This window comes from Anastrepha obliqua, chromosome 5, assembly GCF_027943255.1.
Source record: "Anastrepha obliqua isolate idAnaObli1 chromosome 5, idAnaObli1_1.0, whole genome shotgun sequence".
In the NCBI taxonomy this organism is placed as follows: domain Eukaryota; kingdom Metazoa; phylum Arthropoda; class Insecta; order Diptera; family Tephritidae; genus Anastrepha; species Anastrepha obliqua.
Window position 1 is genome coordinate 47,389,898 of NC_072896.1, and position 18,815 is coordinate 47,408,712.

An 18,815-nucleotide genomic window follows, 5' to 3' on the forward strand; every position below is an offset into this window, starting at 1 on the left:
CGATTTCTTGCAGTTTTTCACTACATAATTTTATTTTTCAAAGTGTGTACATTTGTAGACGAGTGTATATGCACAAAAGCTGTATACGGGCGCCTAATGGCACCAGAATTTTATGACAAATTCAGAAAAACTGCTAAATATACTTACAAATTTAGAAAAACTTTAATTTTTATTGAATATTTTTACTTTATTTCTTAGTAGATATTTGCACTTATATTTCGTATATAAAAAATAAATATTTTTGGAACCATTTTATCTTTTTTAGTCAATATACTGTGGTAGTTTGCTTAGATTTTATAAAAAACTAAAATTAACTAACATCAAGACGTATTTGACGTATATGATGAGAAAGGTTTGCGTAACAGGTCTCTAACTAATGGAACGCATGGTATTTTATTTAATCGTGTATTTACTTTTTTATGTAAAATACTCGTACATGTAGTTATTGTTCTTTCAAATTAAAAGCATTTTGTATCTTTAAAACTCATTATTTTGATTTTCGCCGAATAATTTTAGTAGGGTTACAAGCAGCAGGAATGAAAAGGTCTACCGAGCTACATGCTTTTTAAATCTAATCCCAATGATACATTAATTTGTCCGCAAAGTAAGCTTTCTTATTTGTAATTTTTTACATATTTTTTCTCAAGGGAGCTTAGCTTCATATTATTTTCCATTGGCAAAATTGGGATACGGTACACTAACAGGGCTAGTTTACTGGGGCGGCAGCCCTTGGTCGGAAAAACCCGAGTCATTCCGGTAACGTAGAACCGGCTGCCATGGGAGTGTTGGGGCAAAATTGTCTTATTCCTCTAGTGTGAAATTGTTGTATATATTTAGACATTTTTTTAACTGTAATTTGCGAACAGTTTCGTTGTGCTGATACTTTCTTTGTGCATCTTCAAGTTCCATTTTTCTTAATAAACGGTTGTGCTCCAGTGTTTCTTGCTCGTTTAACAACTGAATTTGGATCACTTGCTTTTGAGCGGACGCCATTGCCAATTCTTCAGCGGCCAAGAGCTTAATCTTATATGCAACCGCTTCCCTGCCCGATGATTGCACTTTCCTTTTGCCTAGCAATGCATCAAAAACATTATTGTAATTAACGAATATTAACAAATAATTACATACTCACGTATCAATAAAGGATCGTGGCTTTTTATTAAATTATCGCTATCATGTCTGAAGTAGTCACTCTGCTCACTTTCACCCTTCGCGCCTGCCTCGACTGTTGGTAATTCATCTGAAATAAATAATAAAAATAAAATTCAAAAATAACAATTGGAGTTGAAGTTACCCGCTCCACCTAGAATTATCTCAGCAGGTTTTACGTCCTCAGAGGGTGTGTTACGACTGCTGTCGGCATCGTACATGGTATAGCAGCCAGTAATTGAAGGTGCACCTATTACATACATCAATGTTGTAATATACTATATGTATGTACATAGAGTAATAAATAGCATATGGCGAAAGAGAATAGTACTAACTGTCATGCATGTTAGCATTTCTCGATTCCCTTCCCTGTGTGTCACTTTCCTCTGCCATTTCCATGAAACTCTCTTGCCAAGGATTTGTCGGTACCGCTGTAGCGCTGGAGATTTTCTCCCAACCGTTAGCGGACGTACCACAGTCCTCTACCTCTTCGGTCTTATCTTCTACGAAAATTTTAATTATTTAGATTAGAAAATAAGCATTTGCTCAAATTTATATACATACATATATATATGGAACATACCTGTTAGATCCATTCTGGAAATTGTTGACCACTTTTTTGTTTTTTTCTTCATGTTTTTGTAATTTTGTTGCAAACTTTCTGCGGTCCGGTTGTAACCAGCAGTGATCGAATTAAATTCTTTCGCCACTTCTCTCCATGCGTTATGTTTTTGCGCAAGGCTGGCCCGGTCTATTTTTTTATTTTCTATTATGTGCTTATATTTGTTTATGCAATCGTACAAAATTAAATTTTCAGTATTAGAGAAATTTGGAGCACGCGAGCGAAGTTTTGCTTCAGATTGCATATTTGAACTGAAATGGAAAATATTCACGCATTAATTCCACCTAATATCCATAAAACAGAAACAACTTGACGGAAAGGTTTAATACCGATTCGGAATAGCAAAAGACAAGTTCTTTTGGGAAAACCGGAAAAAGTCTAGAATACCAACCCACAGCTAGAGTTTTTTTCGCTCATCGTAACCATAACAAAACTATCTGGCGAATGAATAAATTTTCAATCATGACAAATAGTAACCTGCGAATGTACTTTAAATTCAACATGATGTCCTTTTTATATCTTGCTAAATCATTTCAATTCAAATCATAGTAAAAAAAAAAACCAAACAAGCCGATTCCTCTAAATAAATTAATAGAACTACGACAACCGTAAAAAACGCTATGGAGCTTTGGTTCCGTTGTTTTGTTTTTTATAGCTGGACAAGATTTATTACGAAAACCCTTTTTCTGCTATTGAACTACAAATGATTAGCGTTTTATTTTATCTAACGAAAGTTAATAAAGCTAGTAAAATCAATGGATTACATTTAAATGATTAAATACATATATAATGAACTTGCAGATTATTTGCAGTAAACAAAAGTTTTAGTAATTAATTACCATGACAAAATAACCATTCCACATATGAAGGAAACAAATTAAACACTTCAACGATTGCACCTTTAAGCAAGCGTTCATTAGATTTATACTCAGCGTCTAATAAACACAAAATGTTAAATTAGGAATATACAAACTTTTACTGTTTATTTCATTACTTACTTCTTATTTAACAACATGTACAGCCTCAGCTCAGAACGTTTCAGACCAGCGAGTAAGAATGGGAACAATCAAAACAAACATCGAGAAAGGACAGTGATGTAAGCACTAATCAAAAATGGCCGTATATAACCCGGGTTACTTAACTCGGTGTCTAATTTCATTTCTGTAACACATTCTTTAGGTTATAGAAATGACTAATATTTAACACTAGAGTTATATATTTATACAAACCAATTGTAAATTCTCTCCCCGGACTTAGTTGTGAGTATAAACAAGGGGTTATACATAGATGCATAGATGTACTTTATAATTGATTTGAAAAGGTAAAATTTCATTTCAATTCGCACTCAACATTGGCATTCTTTCGACGTTTGGAAAACAAATACTAAAAGAAATATTTATTCTCAATAGTTTGTGTGAATATGTAGTTCGCTAGATAGTGGGTCGACATGAAATACCAAATAAATAAAAAAAGAGGTTGTCTGTAAAGTCGGTTTACTGACGATAGTTTAACGTGATAACGTCATAAGAAAATACTGATTGAATGGTTGCATTTTTCAAAAGAAAATTTAATTTTATTTGTTTGATAGATATTTTGTATGGATATAGAGAATGAGTTAACATTAACATAACATAATATACTTTAACATAACATAACATAACACAACATATCATAACATTGCTGTTCAAGCAAGGTAACGACGCATGAGCAAGATAACGACGCATTTTTTGGTGCGTGCAGCCGGCTACATAGAATTATAAGACGTTGTCACGTCAAAAAATAATAATAACATTAAAACAACAGGTATTATTAACAAACTTGGTTTTATTTTAAGTTCTTCAAGTAAATCAAATTAATAATAATCAATAAGAAAGCATATGCAAATACAAATACCTGAATTTATATATGTACATATGCGCATATACATACATATATACGCTCACTTAAGTAGGAGAGAGCAAGATGTCGAAAGTTGCCGTTCGCTTTGTCGTTCGTTCCGCGCTTTCGCTTGCAGTTCATTCAAGGCAACGGCAATGAGCAAGGTAACGACAAATGAGCAAGGTAACGGCAATGAGCAAGGTAACGCTAATGAGCAAGGTAACGCTAATGAGCAAGGTAACGACACATTTTTTCGTGCGTGCAGCCTGTTAAATCGAATTATAAGACGTTATCACGTCAAAATTGTCTCGCTGCCCCAAAAAGCCACTCTTAAAAAACCGTCAGCAGTCAGCAATTGAGCAAATACTGAAGGTTACACAAGAACTATAAGATGAGGTGTCGTGTATTAAACTGTGAAAGACTGAATTATAACAATAACTCTAAATGAGTTTTTTTTGTGGATGACGCCACAAGGAAGTATGTATGTTTGTATAATTTGTAGTGATCCCTACAGGAGAGTGCTAAGAACTTTCGACAAAAATTCCAACGCATTTACAAGTAATTTATTAGTCTCTAATACATGCGCATTATCAGAATGGCATATACACCTTTTTTTAATGGGAAAATCAAATATTTCATTTGATATTATTTTCCCCTTGTCAGTGTAAATTCTATCTCTCTTTTACCAATAGCAATTTCATATAAGTGAAAAGTATGTCTACTGTACTTTAAACGGCAAGGCAACTCATTTGTGTACTTATAACTTGGCTGCTCTGAAAAAAGCACTAGTGTGAAATTTTTGTTGTATGGGCGTCATAGCCGAATGAATAGATGCTTGGCTAACATTTGAGAATGCGTGAGCTCGAGTCTCCGTAGATGAAACACCGAATTGATATCTAATGAATAAAAAAATATTAATTTTGTATACATATTTCTAAATAAAACATTTTATGATAACGAAAATGAGTAGTTTTTGTCATCAGTGCTGAGTACTTTTTGATAGCGAAAATGAGTAGTTTGGGCCATCAGTGCTGATTACTTTTTGATAACAAAAATGAGAAGTTTGCTTATTATTGCTAAGATGTTTTTGATGAGTTAAGTTGTCAGCAGTTATTACATTGTAAGAATAAAAATGATTAGTTGCCTTGCCATTTAGAACATAGTAGATATATTTCTCAGTTATAATAAATTGCTATTGGTAAAAAAAATATAGAATATTATACCTACAAGGGGAAACTATCAGTACTTTCCCTTTGCTAGAACGAAAATGTTTAGTTTAATGAGGATTGTAATGATGATAATATGAATGTTTACATGATAGTCCGCTGTGTTGTAGGGATTGGAGGGAGTTTCTATTGTTTTCGCCTACTCTTCCTTTTCACAAACAATTAATTTCGCTTCCTTGTATTTATATATATGCAGCGAATTCCGAAGGAGCAATCTTATATTCTACAATCTTGGTATGATACCCTTGAATGATTATTAGTATCGTACATTATCATCCTACTTCGGTTTATTTCAATGGCACCCTGTAGTCTTATTCCACTAATGTGAAAATGTTAATGTAACTCTATTACTTTCAAAAACTCGAAAAAACCTTTCTGAATACTGAAAACCAACAAATAAAATATGTCAGTAAAACAAATTGATACAGATGCAGAAGAAAATAGTGATAAAAGCTTACAGGCGATTTTCTTAAACGGTTGGCAAGGATTTGAAGAATTGGAAGAAACTTCTTTGCCTTTCAACTCAGTGGAATATCAAGTGAGTAGTATTACCGGCGTACATTGTACAAATTTACTACCTTATAAGATTTAAAAAATTTATTGATCCAGCTCAAAGTTAAAGATGTTATGTCAAAATTTGAAGCAGCTACAACGTTTGTGAATCGAATTGGCCTGTTTAGTCCAAATGAACTCATTGATGAAGTTTCGACAGATTCCTTGCAATATTTGCTGCTACCCTTCTTTTTGGGCAAAACGGCACTTAGATTGAAACAAGAGGACCGTGGTGAAGTGCTACAAATTGCCGAAGTGTACTTCAAGTAAGTCGAAATCCAAAAATTTATTAAATACTTTATTATTTTTTGTGAAATTGCAGAGACTTTTTGCAACGCTGTGAAGAATATGATTTATGTGGTTCCCGTAAAAGTGATGAAAGTGGCGGAAGTGCAGAAGGCGGTAATCCTAACGAATTAGCACAACTAATGCGTGCCGCGCACGCACGCAACAATAAAATTGCTCAATTTCGAAAAAAGAAGGAATTAGAGGAATTTGTTAAGAAAATGAAGCTTGCTGTGCGCAATAAAAGTGTTGATGATGAAGTGCGCAGAGAATTTTTCCTAAAACTTCTCAATAAAAGCATAATTGACGCAAACGAAGAGCTGGACAGTGTGAAACTGGAAAAGCAAATGGTACAAATGCATGTGGCAGCTGCTAGTGTTGCTGCAGCGTCAAACGATGACTTTTCAGCTAATACAACAATGACAACATCTAATTCGGAACATGCAGGACACTCACATCATCATCCCCACCACAACCGCCCGCAAACAAAAAGGAAACCAATGCAGCCGTTCATTATAACTCGTAATGCCGCACAAAAGGCAGTGTTCGGTGCGGGTTATCCGAGTTTGCCGGTTATGACTGTCGATGAGTTTTACGATCAACGCGTGCGCGATGGTGTTTTCCCTGATGAAGAAAAAGTAGAAAAAATGAATCGTGAACAAGCAATCGCCGCTGCTAAAGATCCCAATGAGAAGGAAGATGAGGAGAAGGCTATCGAAGAGGTTCAAATTGAAAATGATGATCCTGAATATCTGGAGCGCATGCGTCGTATGGACGAGTACAAAGATGTAGTGCGTCGTGGCGATGGAAATCGTTACAATCGCAGTTGAACTATACGTTTTTATTGATGGTTTTTTAATTATACTAGGTTTTTCTTGATGGTTTTTTAATTATACTAGGTTTTTCTTTCTCTTCTTAGTTTTCAAATTATTTGAGATAAATCGAAGATTTGAATAAAAATAAACAGGTTATTTTATATTCTTCTCTCCAAATGCCACACGCAAAACTTGATTCATAAATGTGTTTACAAAAATATCTACTGAATAAATATACAAATAATTGTATTTATTAATTTATGTAGGTTTTTTTTTTGCATGAACATTTATTTATATCTGATTCGAGCAGAAGTGCTTTTTTTACAAAATAAATAATTAGAAAATAGCTATAATTTACATAATATTTTTGACATTTTGGTATTTAGCATTGAAGTTCCGGTAGCAGGCCGAAACACCTAATTAGAAACCGTTCCCACGACAGTCGGTTTTACGCTACCAGAACTACCCGGATTTATATCCGGCCAAGGACTATCACTTTAACAGCATTCCCCACATACATATGTATAGGGAATTTTTATACTGTTACAACAACAACAGCCTAATTAGAAACCAGTTTGAAAATTGTATTATAACAACGCGCACTTGTGCAGAGTGGTATCATAATTTTTTCACATAACGGTTTGATGTAACAGCAAAAATTAATGTAAAGGGTTTTCCAATAGCAGGTGTAACAGGTGCGCTATCGAAAGGTGATTAACGATTTTTTATGCCGGAATTGGATGGTATTGATCTAGACAAGGTTTATTTTCAACAAGACGGCGCTACGTGCCACACAAGCAACGAAACCATTGATCTTGGGGATGATCGGGAAAAGTTTCCGGGCCGTGTTATCTCTCGAAGAGGTGATCACAATTGGCCACTGAGATCTTGTGATTTAACACCTTGTGACTTTTTTCTTTGGAGCCACGTGAAATAGAAGCTCTACGCCAACAGCCCAGGGTTGATTAAAGACCTCAAAGATGGAATTCGTGAGGCTATCGAGGACATAGGGCAGCCACTTTGCAATTCGGTTATGAAAAATTTCATGAAAAGGATATTGTCCTGTAAGCCTGGTCGTGGTGGTCATTTGCTTGATGTTATTTTCCACTATTAACGGGATACCTCTTTATAATGAAATAAACATCCGATCATTTATATTAAAAAAATATAATATAATGAGTATAAAAAAACACCTCTTATTAAAAACCCTTTATTTCAATTTCAATTACTTTACTTATGTTGACAGCCGTCGTAGCTAAATAGGCTGGTGCGTGACTACCATTCAAGAGTGCGTAGGTTCAAATCTCCGTGCATGAAGCACCGAAATTATAGGAAGTTGTTTCTAATAGCGGACGCTCCTCGGCATGCAGTCCCAAACCTACGAATATATTTCTACGATGAAAAAGCTCTTCATAACAATTAACTGCCGTTCGGAGTCGACTTAAAACTATAGAACCTCCACAAATAGGACGAGCTCGGCCAAACACCCAATTATATATATTCACCTACATTCTTGGGTCAAACTAAGCAACCACAAGTAAGACAAATATGTTTTACCATTGAAATTCGCGGTCTCCACCTGATATTTGTGTTTTAACAGAACTTTTTTAATATAATTTGTAGAGTGTGAAGATGTGGGGTAAAGGAAACCTAAAAAAAACAAAAAGTGTATATTTTTTTACTTAAGACAATTTAGTATAATTCCATTTAGCAATTTCTGCCTGCAAAGCGCTAGAAAATAATATTTTTTCAATATATCTAATACAGATTTTTATCAAATATACATGACACTTATAACAGTTTATTAGCTTTAAATATTTCTCTTAAATTGTACGAGTATATGGGTATATGTATATGACGTTTAACAGCGATTCAAAAATGAATAGGCAAATAGCGTAACGTAAAATACATTATAATTAAGTAAAATCATGTTTTTGACTCACACATAACATTGGAACATTGAAAACACATAAACAATGCTGACTTAATTAATACTTATGTACTACATAAAAAATACATAACTTATCTTCTGGCTCGCTTTTTCGGTGGTTGCAAAAAATTTTCTTCATCCTCTGCAATATCCATTACATCTAACTTCATTAAAGCTTTAGCTTTGCGTAACATTTCATTGTCCTTTAGCCAGCTACTCTTCAAGACATCATCTATTGTTGGACGTCTTTTGGGGTCCACAATTAAAATTTCCTTAATGAGTGTTGTAGCTCGTTGAGAAACCTTTCGCCAAGATGGATGATTAAAACGAAATCTTCCGTGCTTTATTTGCTCACTGACCGGCGAGCCATAATCGTCTGAGAAGGGTAAGGTACCGCTCAAGCTTAAAACGAGTTATAAGCAAATAAGTATTAAGTTAATGACAAAAAATGACGAAAATCATACCAAGTGAAAAGCACCACACCGAGGCTCCAAATATCCACTTTTTTCGTATATGCCCCACGTCCGCCCGTTATCAATACTTCAGGAGCCACATACAATGGCGTACCACACAGTGTTTTCATTACTGAATCGTTTTGTACAAGTTTACTAAGACCAAAATCAGAAACTTTTAATAAAGTTTCTTCGTTCGATGATTCTAGTAGAACATTATCGGGCTTTAAATCGCGATGACTTATTCCTGAAAAATAATATTAACTTTAAATTGTTATTTATAAACGATATATGAAAGCATATATACCCTTATCATGTAAATATTTAACGGCATGGCACATTTGGAAAAAAAAAAGTTTCGATATCTGTTCATTAAGATTTTTGTTGGATACAATACGATTGAGCAAATCTCCACCTTTCATGAACTCCAACACCATATAGACAGAGTCAGGTTTATCAATAATGTCATGCATTTTTATGACGCAAGGCTGTAAGAACGAATGAGATAATTTTTTTTTTGTTTAATTATAGGCTGACTCTCTAAACGTCGATTTGCACCGGCGATGCTTTGCATCATACAAATCTATGATGAATAATATGAGTTTTAGATTCGTATCAATAACTGAATGCTTTTATGAATTTCAAACGATTATGAACGACCTTTTTTGTTTAGGTACATTTGACTATGTACTTATCCAGCGCAACTAACGTTTAGGAAGTCAGCCATACTTACTACTTCTTATTTAATCGTTAAGCTTACATGAGATAGACTCTTCATAATATTCGCCTCGTTAAGAACTTTTTCCTGATCATTTGAATTTGAAGGCTTATGACGATTGATGACTCTAGTGTCGCTAAGAAGATTCTTCTTAACTATTTTCATTGCAAATTGATTGCATGTGCGAATATCAAAAACTAGACGCACTAATCCACATGCACCAGAACCTAATTTTCTACTTATATAGTAAGTCGTAGTAATTTCCTTCGGCAAACCCATCGTCTCGTTGGGACAGAGATCTTTGAACACAAAAGCTATAAATAAAAGAGGACTGTTTTTTTATACATAAACACATAAACGAAATATGCAAGTATTACCTTTGTTCATAGGATGGCACAACGATATCACATCGTCGTTTTGTAAAATTCGTGACTTATTCATATCAACTCGTTCGCCGTTGACAAAGGTACCGTTACGAGAGTTGTCCTTTACGGGAAGTTTCAAATAATAAATGTTAAAGAAATATACGTCATGTAAACATACTTGTATATACACCGGATTCGAAATATCGCAATTGGCACGTTTTATTGTAAAATGTACTTTTGATATTCGATATAATATTCTTTCTGGCAAATAATCCAGCGTCAGCATCAAATTATTTCCTTCGCCACGTCCAGCAGTAAATTCATCAGCATTTAGATCTAAAAGTAGTATATAACTATATATAAGATTTACCTTGCTGCACCACTGAATGTTTCCAAATCATGTGCGCATGTGTACATATGTATGCATGCAAGCGTTTACTGCAGTGACATATAATTGTATCTTGCTCAAATCTACTATCATAAACATACCGATTGAATTCATTTTGATATTTTTTCCATACAGACGTCCCCAAATTATATTCTCAATCGGCTGACTTTGAGTCTGGCCCCAAATGCTCGATGCTTGGCTTTGTGTAGCGATGTTTTCATGTCGCTCCATTGCAGGAGTTTCATACAACTATATCGCAATATAACTAAGTAGTAGCGATCAAAAACACAAATAACTGAAAATAATACAGCAATTTCAAATCAATAAACTTCATTTATTACTACCAAATATCAAGAGTTCAGTTACTCTTCTTTCAATCTTTCGCGGCTATTTTCAATAATTCAGAGTAAGAAGGGAACAAATTGTACCGCTTAAGTGTTACCAGATCTCTTGAAGATCTTTCAAAAGTCCCATGTGGCAGGAAAAGTGATTTCAATAACCAGTAAAAGTAAAAGTATGTTCACATATGCCATAAGTAGCAATAAATCCAAAAAATTAATCCCCACGTTCACATATGGCAGATTACCTGCAAAATTGACAATCAGTTGTCAATACTGTTTGGCAAGGTTTTTCTTTAAAGAAATTAATTTGATGGAATATTTTGGAGTTTTTGGTTTGTTTAATTATTATTACTGAAACGAAGAAAAGACAAGGGAAAGGAATAGCAAATTTTATTGTGCAATTGGCTGCTAATAATAAACAGTTGGAGGAAATCTGTAAACGACTTTTACTGATGTTTCAAAAAATTATGTCAGCAATACGCATGCGAAATTCGATATTACATTTTCTAATAAGTAATATGGGGACAAAGATTTTGTGAGAGAAATTTTGTGTGGGAAATCTCAGTTTTTAATTACGGATTGGGAGTTAAGCATGAAAAAATAGATCCTCTAATTTATATATGAACGTATTATAAATGCAAGAATAGTCATATTACGTACTTAAAATACTTCTGAAAGTAACCAAAAAGTGGCTTGCATCATTTTCCTGTTGTACACGAAATATAGCAGAATACTGCGCATAGTACATAATCAGGAATGATAGAATACCACGGTGTATACGTTTCCACGACAGTCGGTTCTACGTTACCGAAACGACCCGGATTTATATCCGGCCAAGGACTGTCACTCCAGCAGCATTCCCCATATGTAAGTACATATGTGGAATGTTTATGCTGCTACAACAACAACAACAACCACGGTGTATAGAAACTAAAGGTGGCGTCTTCCGAAAACCGCTACTTCATTTTTCGCGATTTTAACAACCGAGTGACGTCATAAACCATAATAATGCAAACCAAATAAACAAAACAAATTGACCGAGCTCCTTCTTCAATTTGTAGTATGCGTCATGATGCTTTTCTCTTATATGGAGGGGGTCTGCAGTTTTACGCCGTCTCTGAACGGCATATGGTTTTTTATGATTATCATTTTCAGGGCAAAATTACACTCGGAGATTTGCCATTGTTTACCGAGGGGCGACCGCTATTATAATACGTTTCCACCAAAGCGAAACCATGGGTTAGTAGGTTTGGGTGTGAGATAATTGTAATATGTTTACACTGCTTGTTTAAACTGTAATACGTTTGTTTCATTCTTGACTATATATATCTAAATTTTAGATGCCAGCAGCCAATTAAATAGCCTCGATATTGATAAGCTGCAAAACATTGTTACAAACACACAGATTTGAGAAGTGTTTTGACTGGTGTTTCCGCTTCAACATGCCAGCGGCAGCAAACTCAAAAGTAAGCTGAGCTGGAAACGTTATTTAAACGTTACGAGGGAAAAAGACATAACAACCCATTTTAAATAACACCGTATTTAGGAGTAAGAGAAGCGGTTTTTGTTTTCAGGACGATTGACTTGTAGTTCTTACTTCAAATTTGAAAAGGCATTCACATTGTCGGTATACTAAATTAATTATAAAATATCTGCAATGCGTCACTCCATTCCATTACTGTAATTAATGGAAACACTTTCTACATTTTTCTTACTTTTGTAATGCGAAATGAAGTTACAATACTTGATGTTATTGTACTAAAATAAAAGATATTACGGAATTAGAAAACGGGTACAACTACAAAAAATTGCAGTTGAAAGCAAGCGGAATCTCGTGTACAGCAAACTAAAGCTGAATGTACATACTATACATTGTTTTAATTGTTGAGGTATTGTATTTATCTGTTCGTGCACTGCCGACATTAAGCTGTTTTGATGTACCTTCACCTTAAGTTGTTGGCAATATATTGTCTGAAAAAAATCTCCAGATAAAAACTTTTGAGGTGGGGTATATCAAGACTTCAAACGCCTACAAAATTTGTTTAGCAACAGCTCATAACTTTTCAATAACTAATTACCTATGGAGATGCGTCATAAGCATTTTATACGCGCAGTCACATTGTTCAATTCAATGTTGGCAGTTCCGTTTTTCAGTTCTAATTTGACATACACTTTATGTAGAAACGTCATTGAATTTTTTCTTATGAGCCATTGGGGAAAGAAATTGGCTGCGGTAGTATTTGTTTAACAAAAATTGATGCTAATTTCATAAATATTTTAAACAGTGAACTCTATACTACTTTTTAACAAAATGCCTCTTAAATTGGACATAAAACGCCGGCTAACTTCGCGTTCCGATCGAGTAAAGTGTGTTGATCTGCACCCATCAGAACCATGGATGTTGTGTGCACTTTACAATGGCCACGTACACATTATGAACTATGAGAATCAACAATTAGTAAAAGATTTCGAAGTATGTGATGTGCCAGTACGTTGCGGACGTTTTGTGGCTAGAAAAAATTGGCTCATAACAGGCTCCGATGATATGCAAATACGTGTTTTCAACTATAACACTCTTGAAAAGCTACATTCGTTCGAGGCGCATTCGGACTATCTACGATGCATTGCCGTTCACCCGACGCAACCGCTAATATTGACAAGCAGTGGTAAGTACTAATACTTTTATACGTGTGATTTCTTAGATATAAAAAAGGTTCTCCAATATAGATGACATGCTTATAAAGTTATGGAATTGGGAAAAAATGTGGGCATGTCAACGCGTGTTTGAGGGTCACACCCACTATGTTATGCAGATTGTGTTTAATCCGAAAGACAATAACACATTTGCATCGGCTTCACTAGACCGAACAGTAAAGGTTTGGCAACTCGGCTCAACCTTCGCAAACTTCACTCTTGAAGGCCATGAGAAAGGAATCAACTGCATCGACTACTACCATGGAGGTGATAAACCCTATTTGATTTCTGGTGCAGATGACCGACTAGTCAAGATTTGGGACTATCAAAACAAAACTTGTGTACAGACATTGGAGGGACATGCGCAAAATATATCGGCGGTCTGTTTTCATCCAGAGTTGCCCATAGTTTTAACTGGTTCTGAGGATGGCACAGTTCGAATTTGGCATTCGGGCACCTACCGTTTGGAGACTTGCCTCAACTATGGATTTGAACGAGTTTGGACAATCGCGTGTATGCGCGGCAGTAATAACGTTGCCTTAGGCTATGATGAAGGATCAATTATAATAAAAGTCGGGCGAGAAGAACCAGCAATGTCAATGGATGTAATCGGCTCAAAAATTATTTGGGCTAAGCATTCTGAAATGCAGCAGGTACAGATTGCCATGATATTATGTAATAATTAAAAAAAAATTAACTTATTAAATATAAACATTAAACGTAAACTTACTCTTACAGGTCAATTTAAAAGCAATGGCTGATGGTACCGAAATTAAAGATGGTGAACGCTTGCCAGTTGCCGTTAAAGATATGGGTGCCTGTGAAATCTATCCCCAAACCATTGCGCACAATCCCAATGGCCGTTTTGTTGTAGTATGTGGCGATGGAGAATACATCATTTACACATCCATGGCCTTGCGTAATAAAGCATTTGGGTCTGCCCAAGAATTCGTTTGGGCATTAGAGAGCAATGAATATGCCATACGAGAAAATAATGGAACAGTACGTCTATTCCGCAACTTTAAGGAACGTAAGAGTTTCACCCCCGAATACGGAGCAGAAAGTATATATGGTGGTTATTTGTTTGGTGTAAAAACATCATCTGGATTGGCGTTTTATGACTGGGAAACACTGCAGTTAGTGCGTCGCATCGAAGTGCAGCCCCGACATGTTTTTTGGAATGAAGCTGGCACTCTAGTCTGTCTTGCTACCGATGAATCTTATTTTATACTCTCAGTAGACACAGCTGCTATTGCAGCTGCTCTAGAGAGCAAGCAGGTACTCGAAGATGATGGCATAGAAAGTGCCTTCGATGTGTTGGGTATGTAAAAATAGAAATAAAAATCATAATTTGTGTTAATTTTCTAATTAATTTTCAGGCGAGGTCAACGAGGTAGTAAAGACCGGAATTTGGGTAGGCGACTGCTTTATTTATACAAATTCTGTAAACCGCATTAACTACTGTGTTGGTGGTGAGATTGTTACCATATCCCACTTGGATCGCACAATGTATTTGCTTGGCTACGTGCCAAAAGATAATCGCCTGTACTTAGGTGATAAGGAGCTTAACGTCATCTCATTTTCACTTCTGCTCTCTGTACTTGAATACCAAACAGCGGTTATGCGTCGCGATTTCGAGCGGGCAGACGTTGTGTTACCCACTGTGCCTAAAGAGCATCGCACAAGAGTCGCTCATTTCTTGGAAAAACAAGGCTTTAAACAGCAGGCATTACAGGTCTCCACCGATCCCGATCACAAATTCGATTTAGCCTTGCAAATTGGTGAATTAGATGTAGCGTTGAAGTTAGCGCGCGAAGCAGAAAATCCCCAAAAGTGGTCTCAATTAGCTGATGTTGCATCACGCAAAAATAACATGCAGCTTGTCAAAGAGTGCATGCAGAAAGCAAATGATTTCAGTGGGCTTTTACTGCTGGCAACATCTTCAGGCGATGAAAACATGTTGGAGGAAGTAGCCGAAAGCAGTTCCAAACAAGGTCGTCACAATATTGCATTCCTCTCGTCATTCGTACGAGCTGATGTGCAACGTTGTCTTGATATTCTAATCGAGACAAATCGTTTACCCGAAGCGGCATTCTTTGCACGCACTTACATTCCCAGTCAAATGTCGCGTGTAGTGGAACTTTGGCGTGAAGAGTTGGCCAAGTTTAACGAAAAGGCTGGCCAATCACTTGCCGATCCTGCCAAATATGAAAATCTATTCCCTGGGCTTGGTGAGGCACTGCGCGTGGAAGAATTTTTGCAGAAAACACAAAACAAAAAAGTACCAGCTGCCACTGCCGCCAAACTACCCCTCAATATTGAGCGTAATCCCATTGAGGAAATGCATGCAGCTGAGCAACGTGGAATTTTCGAAAGCAATAGCAAGCCAGCTGCGCAATCGTATAAGAAAAATGATGACTTTGAGGACGAATCGGCGGCCACTGTTGTAGCCACTTCCACTGCGGTCGCATCTGCATTAAATAAAACATCAGATGGGCTGGAAAACGAAGGTGATGACATTGACGATGAGCTAGATCTAGAAATTGAGGGTGTAACGCTGGACGATAATATTGATACGACAGATGTTAATTTAGATGAGGACTTTTTAAGCGATGACTAAGTCAACCGCTGTCCACTTTCTTTTTACCATACCACAAAAAAAAATATTACATTTACATTAAGAAATTTATTCCCATACACGAATTGTTATCATTTATTAAGTTCTTTTGCATTGGAACTGTGTTAGTCATTCTTTGATGTAACAATACTAATGTGAAAATGGTTTAAGCCGAATATGAGATATTGGATATGCACAGTACGCATCCGTGGCAATCGACGATTATTAATGCTACGGCAAAAATTTAAACATTCTGTATAAATTTATTATAATACAAAATAAAGGAAATACTTATAGCAAATAATTATGTTAGTCGTAAAAAAGAATGTTATTTTCTTCGGGTACCATATTTTACGATATTTGGTTTCTTGATCGACCGGGATTTATGCTCGGCCTATGTAACTCCATCAATATGATCAACAAGAATATTATAATTGTTTTTGTTTTTAAGGGGAGGGCGCTCACCTTTCCCTCTGCCTCCATCGATATTGAATGTTCTAAATAAAATTTATAGGGAATGTTTATGTAGTTACAACACAAACAACAACATTCTAATGGCAGAAACATTGGATTGCATTTGAATGATATGAAAGTTAACGGAGCAATAGTGGGGAATTGTGAAACGAGGTTCTTCTTTGTCGAGAGAGTCTTGGTTTTGCCATAAATTCTATGACAAATTTTACAATACATATGGCGAGAACAAATTCGCAGAAAAAATTCCGTTATTTTTGCTTTTGTTCGTATGCATTGTCTACTCATGAATTATACTCAGTTTCGTCGCAACGATGGAGTGGGGAGCTAAGGAAAATCGGATTGAAGTAGAGATTTACAAATTGCTGAAAAAACTTAATATTTCGAGAATATTTGTTTGCCGCACGATCAATCGGTTTTCCCAAACGTCTTAAGTGACAGATGGAAAAGGGAGAGGTTGCCCACGCGTGGTTCATACCAGTGCAGTCATTAAAGCCGTTCGAGAAAGAATTCGCAGAAATCCACTTAGAAAGCAGAAAATCATGTCCAGGGAAAAGAATGTATAGACCAGATTCATGTCAAGAGTAATTAGAGATGATCTCTCCATGAAAGCCTTCCGTTACTAAACTTGTTATCTTTTGAAAACGCGTTTGAAGAAAATTAGACACGAGAGATGCAAGCAGCTTCTTCGGTGGCACGCAGTCAATGGCCATGAAAATTTTATTTTCACAGATGAGACAATTATCACTGTTGAAGAAGTTTTTAATAAGCAAAACTACAAAATCTATTTTAAAATTCTAAAGACGCAAGAAATATTGTTTCAAGGGTTCAACGTGGCCACCATCCAGTCTCCGTAATGATTTGGTGGGGAGTGGCTTGTTAAGGCGTTACATCTCTTCATTTCTGCGAAAAAGGAGTTAAGACCCGGGCGAAAAGTGTACCAGGAGGATGTCTTAGAAGGCATGGTGAAGCAGTTGAGCAGTTCTCTCTTCAATGGAGAAGAAATTCAAGATTCCGCTCTAGCCTATAAGGCAGAAACCATCCAGCAGTGGCTAAAAAACAATACTCTTGGGTTCGTAGCCGCAGAAGATTGACCGTTAGGAAGTCCAGATCTGAATCCATTGTACTACAGTTTGGGGTCAGAATTGTAGCACATGACCTGTCGCAAATCCCACACAAATTTGAAGAGTATAAAACAATCTTTGGTTCGACCAGCGAAGTCAATATCCAGGGAAACCGTGCGTGCTGCAATAGCTGAATGGCCTAATTGTTTGAAGGCTTGGCAAAAGGTGACCATTTCGAATGAAAATTTACATGATTCAATAAAACTAACTTCATTAAAAAAGTATTATAATTTTATTTCTACATATAACGGACCTAGCTTCTAACAGAACTTACGGCAGGACTAATTATATACTCGTACAGAATGAAAAAAATCTATATAAGCTTCGTAACTGACAATAGATCAGCAACTTTTGGCGTTCAGGAAACGTTCTCTAAGCTATAAACTTTATATTATTTTTTAATATGTTATCTTGAACTTATGTTACAAAAGATATAATAAATATGCTTTTGCTTTTGTTTTAATAAATCTTTGTTTTTCTAAAGGCGAAATAATGCGTTATCATAGACGATGCTTACCATTAAAGGGATAAAAAAATGTGTGCCATTCTTGGGTTAAAATGACAAGTTTCCTATTTCTTCTTTCCTTTTGGACCTTCCTAACTACATCAGGATAAGTCCCATTAAGTACTAAACTTTTGACTTCCATCGAAAATGTGCAGTGTCGCTGTCCAGACTGCTCAACTTTTCTCAGCAGCACGGTAGGGGTCACGGCACATCACGGCTATCCATATAACCAGGCGAACTCCGACAAGATACCTCAGTTCATAGTAAAAATAACAAAAAATTGGCGCGTACTCTTCTGTTAAGGGTTGGCGGAGCTCCTTCTCCTATTTGCGACGTGTGCCTTGATGTTGTTTCACAAATAGAGGGAACTACAGTGTTAAGGTGATTCTGAACAGCTAATAGTTTTTTTTTATTAATATATTTTTGACGTGATAACGTCTTATAATTCGATTTAACAGGCTGCACGCACGAAAAAATGTGTCGTTACCTTGCTCATTAGTGTTACCTTGCTCATATGTCGTTACCTTGCTCATTTGTCGTTACCTTGCTCATTGCCGTTACCTTGAATGAACTGCAAGCGAAAGCGCGGAACGAACGACAAAGCAAACAAAGCAAACGAACGGCAACGTTCGACATCTTGCTCTCTCCTACTTAAGTGAGCGTATATGTGTATGTATATGCGC

General features: G+C 36.0%; 4 protein-coding genes across 8 annotated transcripts; 2 read left to right on the forward strand and 2 right to left on the reverse strand.

Annotated features, from left to right (window-relative positions):
* Positions 1-204: 204 nt before the first annotated feature.
* LOC129247492 (uncharacterized) lies at positions 205-2,828 on the reverse strand. 5 transcript variants are annotated; one of them, XM_054886636.1, is made up of 7 exons: positions 2,770-2,787; positions 2,611-2,706; positions 1,733-2,022; positions 1,485-1,652; positions 1,295-1,399; positions 1,133-1,240; positions 205-1,070 (listed from the first exon to the last, which is right to left on the reverse strand). In XM_054886636.1, exons 2-7 carry the CDS (start codon positions 2,625-2,627, stop codon positions 802-804), a joined length of 957 nt encoding a protein of 318 aa, XP_054742611.1. In that variant the 5' UTR covers positions 2,628-2,706; positions 2,770-2,787; the 3' UTR covers positions 205-801. The 5 variants fall into 5 exon arrangements, with proteins under 5 accessions (XP_054742611.1, XP_054742612.1, XP_054742613.1 ...); XM_054886637.1 differs by lacking the exon at positions 2,611-2,706 and having other exon boundaries at positions 2,770-2,828; XM_054886638.1 differs by lacking the exon at positions 2,770-2,787 and having other exon boundaries at positions 1,485-1,649; positions 2,611-2,749.
* A 2,378-nt stretch (positions 2,829-5,206) lies between these two features.
* Positions 5,207-6,591, forward strand: LOC129247448 (immunoglobulin-binding protein 1). Its single transcript, XM_054886578.1, has 3 exons — positions 5,207-5,413; positions 5,485-5,693; positions 5,750-6,591. Exons 1-3 carry the CDS (start codon positions 5,279-5,281, stop codon positions 6,540-6,542), a joined length of 1,137 nt encoding a protein of 378 aa, XP_054742553.1. The 5' UTR covers positions 5,207-5,278; the 3' UTR covers positions 6,543-6,591.
* Positions 6,592-8,233: 1,642 nt separating this feature from the next.
* On the reverse strand, positions 8,234-10,772 carry LOC129249122 (ovarian-specific serine/threonine-protein kinase Lok). Its single transcript, XM_054888775.1, has 7 exons — positions 10,482-10,772; positions 10,171-10,328; positions 10,005-10,113; positions 9,670-9,941; positions 9,217-9,397; positions 8,922-9,156; positions 8,234-8,859 (listed from the first exon to the last, which is right to left on the reverse strand). The coding sequence occupies exons 1-7, from the start codon at positions 10,609-10,611 to the stop codon at positions 8,550-8,552; spliced, it is 1,395 nt and encodes a 464-aa protein (XP_054744750.1). The 5' UTR covers positions 10,612-10,772; the 3' UTR covers positions 8,234-8,549.
* Positions 10,773-12,880: 2,108 nt separating this feature from the next.
* On the forward strand, positions 12,881-16,336 carry LOC129247605 (coatomer subunit beta'). The gene is made up of 4 exons (XM_054886790.1): positions 12,881-13,387; positions 13,449-14,068; positions 14,154-14,736; positions 14,795-16,336. Exons 1-4 carry the CDS (start codon positions 13,033-13,035, stop codon positions 16,033-16,035), a joined length of 2,799 nt encoding a protein of 932 aa, XP_054742765.1. The 5' UTR covers positions 12,881-13,032; the 3' UTR covers positions 16,036-16,336.
* The last annotated feature ends 2,479 nt before the right edge of the window (positions 16,337-18,815 follow it).